The sequence below is a fragment of the Microcaecilia unicolor genome, chromosome 1 (assembly GCF_901765095.1).
Source record: "Microcaecilia unicolor chromosome 1, aMicUni1.1, whole genome shotgun sequence".
NCBI lineage: Eukaryota > Metazoa > Chordata > Amphibia > Gymnophiona > Siphonopidae > Microcaecilia > Microcaecilia unicolor.
In genome coordinates, this window is record NC_044031.1 from 646,427,437 (window position 1) to 646,436,150 (window position 8,714).

Consider the following 8,714-nt stretch of genomic DNA (forward strand, 5'->3'; position numbering starts at 1 on the left):
TGTCAGCAAGATCCAGCTTCAGCTTGTGGAAAATCACTGACAGGTTTGCTGAAGCCAAGGACATTCTGTGTTCCAACCATCCCCCTTCTATCTCTGAGAAGCTGGGAAGGGAGTCATACTCATGGCACCAGAAGTTACTATCTCTAAGGTCACAAAACAAAGAATTCTTCTTGCCCATGCACTGGACTGTACGTGATCATAATTGGTCCAGGCTATCACCCGACCGAGAGATCTGGAAGAACGTGGGGAGAGTGGGAGAAGTTAGTTAGTCGGAGACCCTTGGAGGAGGAGTACCTGGTAAGGACCTGAGAAATCCAGCAAGGCTCGGGGTGAGCCAGAGACTGTATGATACCAACCTTGTGACCTGGATAACTGGTGGAAATACCTGTGGCAGAGATATTGGCTCTGAAAACCAACGGAGAGACGGAAACCTACTTGTTTGCTGAGAAAGACCTGCACTACATCTAAGACACAGACAGCTGAGATAGCATCTGGGGAGATTCTGCTCCAGTCTCATCTGAAGCCATCATCAGGACAGCGTGGTGAGATCTTATTAGCTTCGGTAACTGATAGGTGGGTTTCTTGTAGTATAATTATATCAGGGTTTAATTTTGTGACATAATTGAAGATTTTTTTTCTTAATAGGATTTTTTAGACCCTTTACATTGAGAGAGATTATTTTAATAACCATAACAATTATTTATGAAACTTCTTGGTGACTTAGTCTGATATAAACTCCGTAACTTATAGAGAAGGAAACAAGCGTTATTTAATACTTGTGTGAGAGAATGACTTAAACATGCACTGATGCTAATCTTGTGCAAAGAAAACAATAACATAAGCACAAGTGTAATGGCATAGGATGATATGCACATAATAAAGTGAGGGAGAGAGTGTTACACCTAGGAGACTCCCACCATGTGTAAAAGACTACTACTACTACTTATCATTTCTATAGCGCTACTAGACGTACGCAGCGCTGTACACTTGAACATGAAGAGACAGTCCCCGCTCGACAGAGCTTACAATCTAATTAGGACAGACAAACAGGACAAACAAGAGATAAGGGAATATTAAAGTGAGGATGATAAAATAAGGGTTCTGAATAAGTGAATAAGGGTTAGGAGTTAAAAGCAGCATCAAAAATGTGGGCTTTTAGCTTAGATTTGAAGACGGTCAGAGATGGAGTTTGACGTACCGGCTCAGGAAGTCTATTCCAGGCATAAGGTGCAGCAAAATAAAAGGAACGGAGTCTGGAGTTAGCAGTGGAGGAGAAGGGTGCAGATAAGAGAGATTTACCCAGTGAATGGAGTTCATGGGGAGGAATGTAGGGAGAGATGAGAGTGGAGAGGTATTGAGGAGCTGCAGAGTGAATGCACTTATAGGTCAATAAGAGGAGTTTGAAAAGAGCATAATATATGAAAAATAGTAACATTGATAGTATGTCTTTGGGTCATATTTGATATCAGAGATAGTGCAATATATATATATATATATATATATATATATATATATATATATATATATTTTTTTTTTTTTTTTTTTTTTTCCCCTACAACCAATTCATGGTTTAGAGGAAATAATCACTTTGACGGTGTAAGAAAAGGAAAAACAACATGTCGTAGGCTATATATCATTATATGCATAGTTAATAAAGATGCATTAACAATAATATATCATGTTATAATAGCAATACAAATATCTTTATATTGCAACCATCTGAGATAATCCTAGTATAGTCTGTTTTTATGTTGTGAACCATCTGATTTAATCACAGTATGGTTTTTACACTGATACCATAGTGGCAGTGTAGAAAGAGAAGATGAAAACTAATCAGTAAGTCATTGATGTTGTTAAGCTTTATTGAATCAACCAAAAGCATTATCTAATGTTTCTTTAACATACTCATTGATAAGTATACGAGCTTGATTCAAGATCATTTAATGAGCGCAGGATAAAAGGAAAGACTGTAAATGTCATGCTGTTGAATTTGTTGAGAACCGTAGACATATCAACAATAATATAGATTTCATATCAAAAACAGCTGTGCGAGAAAGAGAAACGTCAAACTGCAGGCTGAATGATTCTGTGAGCGCTGTTATCAAAGTATAAGTGAACATCAAGAATCTCATCAAAAATACAGCCTTACTTTTGACTCTACCTGATTAGAGACAATAAATGGGTTTGTGTTTGTATTGCCAACCACTATACAAACACAGCACAGATTTAATACCCCAATCATCACCCTGTTAAATATGGCAATCGCTGTGATGCTAGACAGCAGCGCGGGAGAAAGGAAAACTGACATTTGGCAGACTGTATTACATTGAAAGCACTGCAATTAAAGATAAATAGACTGTAGAATATATCTTTAATAGCATAAATCCTATCACTGAATTAATGTAAACTTCGCTGACAAGATCATAAATCTCCATGCTATTCAAATTTGGTGAGCACTGTGGATATATTTATATTAGTATATCTGTGAGTTTATAAGTGTCAGCGTGGGAAATATAGTAAGAAGATATCAAATCCACCATATTGCAGATTGTATAGTTTTGTTAGCACTGCTAATAAGGATAATTACACAGTAGGCTATCTTTTAACTAAGCATTACAGCTTTTGAGCTAATTGACAAAGTGCCACTATCATTGAGTGCAAATTTGACATCAAAAGCTCTGTAAACAACATTAAACAAGAGCTCTGAACAGCCTATTGTTCAATTAAGTAAGAGATAACTTCAGACAGAGTTGATTAGCAGGCAGTTCTAGTTCCATTTGAATGAAGGCAGAGCGGAGAGAGATAGCCAAGTAACAAGCTTGTACTTGCATTTGCTAATGGTGTTCTTGCTGAGGTCCGGCAGGAAATGCAAAGTCGATCCTTCATGTTTGGAGCTTTAATTTTTGCTTGTTGCATTATGTCAAATACTTGGTTATATCGGAGAACTTTGAGCACTACTTGCCTCGAATATCTATCATGTGAGCTCCGGTAGGTAGGCACTCTGTGTGCTCTTTGAATTTTGAAATCTTTGTTAAATTTTAGATTTAATATTTCAGGAATGAATTTTTCCAGAAAGGAAGTCATACTAGATCCTTCAGTTGTTTCAGGTAGACCAAGTACACGAAAATATTGTTGCGTCTCGTTCGGTTATTACCATCTTCCAGCTCACATTCCAATACAGTGATTTTCTTACATTGAGGTTGAAGTATTTTGATGTTCTCTTCAGCAACCTTAGCTTTGTTTTCAAGAATTTCTATTATATTGTTGAATCTCAATAGTTCCAATTTAATGGTGGAAACGTCTTCTTTTATTTCTGTGACATCACCTTTAGTTTCACACATGAGTTCTTTTAGGCAGCGGATTTCTTCTAATATGGCTGCAGCATTTTCATCAGAATCGATAGTAGTGTTCTTTTGTGGAGGTGCAGGCTCTGTTCTATTCCGTTTACCTGCTTTAATTGATGTCATCTTTAATAATCACACTATCCGTGTTATTATATAAAGGAAAAAAAGCAGAGTTTCCTTTTTTTTTTCAATTTATTTGCTTAAGTTATATTATTTGGTTAAGTTATATTGACTTTGGTGGGAGCTCGGCTAACACACATCCTGCTCACATGGTGCTCAACAGCACCCCCCCCCCCCCCCCCAACGAACAAAATTTTAAAAAATGAAGAAACCCCCCCCCCCCCCCCCCCACCAGACCATTCAAAAGTAAATATTCCCCTTCAGAACTGTGCTGGGGACAAAAGAAGAGAGAGGTATAGGTTTATTGTGTAGACAGGAATATTGACAGTGGGCGATGCTAAATTTACAATTATTGTCTTGATACATATACAAAATTGACATGTAATAAAGTCTCTTCTATCTCCCCCTCCCTCCATCCACTGCCACCACCAGGAATCTATGATGATGAGTGTGCTGAGTATAGTAACCATGCAATGCTTGTTGTGGGTTATGGATCTTTGGACTATGAACAATACTGGATAGTAAAGAACAGGTATGATGGAAACCCTTTGAGAATTCACTATTACACTGCATAGACACTAATACAAAAGATAAATAGGCTTGCCTTTCACTTTCTGTTTCCTTAAAAAGACCCTGAGTGAATCATTTACTTATTTTTGTCTTTAGAACTGCACCAAAAAGAGAAATACCCTCTAACAATGTTAAAATGTACAAAGCACTCAGTCTCCCTTGCTTAGGTCTCAACATGTCTGGGAAAAGCAGAACTTTTGTCCCAGAAAAAGTGTATTGTCCTTTTAAATAGACAATTTTGAGCCAGTGGCGTAGCCACAGGGTGCCCTTCTAACCTGCAGCACCCCCTTAAATGGCTGGCAGAGATGCTGAAGCCCTACCAGCCAAAGAAATGTAGTGCTCGAGATGCTTCCCTCTTCCTTGAGCTACTTCTGTAAATCTGAAGTCCTGCTGTTCACGCTGGGACTTCTCGAGCATGTTCAGTTTGCACAAGACCTGAGCATGCTTGGAAAGTTCTAGAGTTGACAGCTGGAGGCATGCTGCTGACTTCCGCATTACAGAAGCAGCACATGGAGGCGAGAAGTGGTTCAGTCACTGCATTTCTTTGGCTGGTGGGTCTTCTGCATCCCCACCAGCAAAAGTATGTTTAACGCATGGGGGGGGGGGAGGGGGTATGTTTTGCCCTCTCCCAAGTCCACCCCTGGGACTCCCCTAAAATTGGAGGGCTTGCTTTGGGTCCATTTTTTCCCACTCCAAAGTAATAATGTGTCTCTTTCTGAGGTTCTATCAACAGATCCTCCTAATTCTCAAACTGAGGAGCCCTTTTACATAGTGTGGAAGGGCTACCGCTGCTTTGCCATGTGCCAGATCGGGACTACCGCAGAATCCTGGCAGTAGTTCCTAACCCCAGTGTGGGCCATTTCTAGCGCTACAAAAATATTTTCTATTTTTCTATTTTTGTACCCCTGGGTTAGCATGGAAGCCCTTACCATCACGTAAATAGGTGGCAGTAAGGCCCCCCCCCCCCCCCGAATACAGGCCTCCGACGGGAGGCCAGGCATTGACAAGGTTTCAAGAGAGCAGAACCTTCTTCCTGCCTGCCTGCTTCCGGGTCTGTCTCCTGCTCCTGTGTACCAGGGCCCAAGTGATTTCGTTAAGGTGATAACCCGAGTCCCGGTACACAAGAACAGGAGATGATAGACTGAGGGGGAGGAGCAGACACAAGAAGGTAAGGGGGCAGGGTGGTGGCCTGAGTGGGGGGGCTGGTCCTGCCCTAGGTCCAGCTGTGTCTTTTGGCAGCCTTGCCCAGAAATGGCTGCGCAGAAAGTGGTTCACTTGCCACATGGCCATTTCTTTAAATGTGGGGCAACACTTTACAAAAACGGAACACTGTACTAGTGATTTCATAGTAAGAATCCTGAAAGGTAACTTTAAAACAATACAGGAACGTAAGACCTTTGAAGTCAGAATGATTAAATATTTTGACACCCACCAGACAGGACTTAACAGAGATCTGGGCTTTCTAGCCCATTATAAGCCATAAAATTGTAAATTGTACTGCTTTGTTTGTCACTCTCCTGTCTCCATGCATATCCCCCTGTCTCACCCATGCACCTCCATCCCCACCCTGTTAGATTGTCACTGAAATGCTTTGATGTCTCACTTATATATACTAACTAAAGTCCAAACAAAAAAACAGCACCACGGGCCTTTAAAATGGAACAAAGTTCTTTAATGAATGAGCCTTGACCCGAGTATAACAAAAGAGAGGGAACAAAGTACAAACTAAAGTCCAAACAAAAAAACAGCACCACGGGCCTTTAAAATGGAACAAAGTTCTTTAATGAATGAGCCTTGACCCGACACGGGCCGTGTTTCGGTGACTAGCACCTGCGTCAGGGGTCACAGTGATGACGTGGAAAACTTGGGGAATAACTCGAATATTTTCATCTACAATATTCCTTACCCCACGTCTCACGTAGCAAAAGTTATAAAGCACCAAGGCACCTTCACTTTCTGTATCCAAATGGATGAAAAGCTGTGCTCTCAAAAGGCTCTGCTTTTAATACCACGTCACACAGGGTGGAGACATTTTTTGATTAACTTAAGTTGGATACAGAAAGTGAAGGTGCCTTGGTGCTTTATAACTTTTGCTACGTGAGACGTGGGGTAAGGAATATTGTAGATGAAAATATTCGAGTTATTCCCCAAGTTTTCCACGTCATCACTGTGACCCCTGACGCAGGTGCTAGTCACCGAAACACGGCCCGTGTCGGGTCAAGGCTCATTCATTAAAGAACTTTGTTCCATTTTAAAGGCCCGTGGTGCTGTTTTTTTGTTTGGACTTTAGTTTGTACTTTGTTCCCTCTCTTTTGTTATACCCAAGTCACTTATATATACTGTCATATAACAAGATTTGCTTATTTCCGATCTGACGAAGAAGGGCAACCTTCGAAAGCTAATCAAGAAATGTACTAAGTTATAAAAAAGGTGTCATCTTATTTTCTTTTTCATGTTTTATTTTGTTTTATCTCTACTGATTACCTTTAAAAAAAGCAAAAGGCAGCCTTTTATTCACGGCAGTAAAAAAGGGCCTCGGCACATGGCAAAAACACGCACCAACGCTACCTCAGGCACCCTTTTACCTCAGCTTGGTAAAAGGACCCCTGAATGAACTCTCGGACCTGGCTATTTGGTGTGAGTGTGTATGTGCCTTTGAAGATGGTAGTAAACTTCCTTGAGTATTAGGAGAATTTCAATAATACATCTTCTAAAGAGATGCAGTCCTGAAAATTTTCTGAAAATTAACTGTAGTCAAATATATAATCTTCCTAGCACTTTCTAAATTCTCTGATCTCTTTCGGTGGTCTTTTTTTTATTCTCCTGAATCTTGCCTTCTTTTTTTGATGTAGTTCTTCTTTTCTCTTCTACTGTCTTTACAATTTATTCTGTGTTAATTTTTCTTTTCATTCATTCATTCATTCATTCTTTTCCAGCTGGGGTCACTACTGGGGAGAAAATGGCTATGTGAAAATCAGACGCAATGTCAACCTTTGTAATATCGGTGAGTGGGCATCTGCTGCAGACCTTATGTGATCTCGATGGCTGGAATTATCATCTGTTTGTAGACATCTTATTAAAGAACCCACGTGTATGTTGATGGAAGGTCCTCACTGCTGATAACCAAGGTTCTGGACTCATTAATGTCCTCATATGCTATTTGTTCCTGATTTGAACACTGTTCTGCTTCTCAAAAATCACTGCTATTTTGGAAAACTAATAAAAAAAGAATATTTAGTAAATATATTGTGTCGGAGACATCTCTTTACTGAAGATATTCTTATATTAACTGGCTGTTACATCTGATGAGCACAAAGGGAAAAAATAGTCACCAAACCTCATTTTGCCACTTTGAATGCTAACATTTAGAACATAAGAACATAAGAGTAGCCATACTGGGTCAGACCGATGGTCCATCTAGCCCAGTATCCTGTTTTTCAAACAGTGGCCAAGCCAGGTCACAAGTATCTGACAGAAACCCAAATTCTGGCAACACTCCATACTACAAATCCCACTCTAGAGTGGTCACTCTAGCTACTTATCAACAACTGATAGCTATTAGAGGCATCAAGGTAATTAGCTGAAATCTCTATTCAGCAGAGAAAGGGCAGTATAAATTGAAGCCCCCAAACTGGAATCTCAGTGGTCAGTCTGTACAGACAAGTGTCACAACATCTCCTTCCACGGGGTAGCTGGGGTGTCAGTCAGCCCTCGATAATCCTGAGCCACGATTCCACTCCATCTTTCCTGTATGGCCTTTCTTTAATATTTAGAAATCATGTCCATGAACAAACACAAATCTCTGACCCTTACCTCCAGGATCAGTCTTTTCAAGGGCCTGAGCACTTAACCTTTAAGTTCATATAGGCCCTCACCTAGAAGCCCTCCCAGCAGAAGGTGCTCTCCTTCTCAACAGTTAATACAGTCTTGAAGAAAATTCTTTCACCTGAACAAAGCATGCTCCTATACTGGCCCAAAGTTCCTTTGCATACTGAAATAAAGTTCATACTGGAACACAGTTCATTTATCTACTAGCATAAAGTTCATTTATATATGACAGTTCCTCTGTTTTCATCTCAAGCCCTTTGTTCCTTCACCTCCTTGTGCATTTAGAGGTTGAAGGTACCACCTCCCTTTACCATACCAGCAGCAAACACATGGTATTCACCCACTTGGATCAGGCTTAAGCACGTTATCCAGTTTCCCTTACCCTTCGGGAACAAATTTCAGTCTTTGCAGTAAGCCCTGAGCTGGTTCAAATGCTTCAAACTCCAGGGCTCTTTTCTGAGAATCCTACTTCCACAGCTGTACCAGGTTAAAGAGCACGACTGCTATAAATCCTTTCAGCTTATACCCCTTTACCTTGGCCAGGGCTGAAACATCCATAGGCTCCGGCTCAGTAGCTGCACTCTCCTGGGAGACCTCAGGAACTCCCTCTAAGGGTTGCCATTCCATTGGTTCCTCTCCTTGTATCCCCCCCCCCCCAGCTTCTTCAAATCCTCCTGATTGGGCCCCCAGAGCAGGTGTGTAATCCCTGTCCCTTGTCCTTAGGGAGGGGAAAGAGTTCAGCCCTGTGGGCTGAAAAAATAAGAGTGACAATTAGACTTAGTTGTAGGCGCAACCAGTAAAAATCTTTATTGGTATATCACTAAGCCAAATACAAAATAATTGTTCTCTCTG

The 8,714-nt window shown here is 40.7% G+C and overlaps 1 protein-coding gene across 2 annotated transcripts in view; it reads left to right on the top strand.

The window, feature by feature from the left end:
• The window catches only part of LOC115482548 (cathepsin S-like), a 39,386-nt gene extending 32,115 nt beyond the window's left edge, over nucleotides 1–7,271 (top strand). For both annotated transcript variants that reach the window (XM_030222425.1, XM_030222433.1), the window contains exons 7-8: nucleotides 3,897–3,996; nucleotides 6,971–7,271. In XM_030222425.1, coding sequence (XP_030078285.1) covers nucleotides 3,897–3,996; nucleotides 6,971–7,070 — 200 coding nt within the window. In that variant the 3' untranslated portion in view covers nucleotides 7,071–7,271. The remainder of the gene's footprint in view (nucleotides 1–3,896; nucleotides 3,997–6,970) is intronic.
• Nucleotides 7,272–8,714: the final 1,443 nt, after the last annotated feature.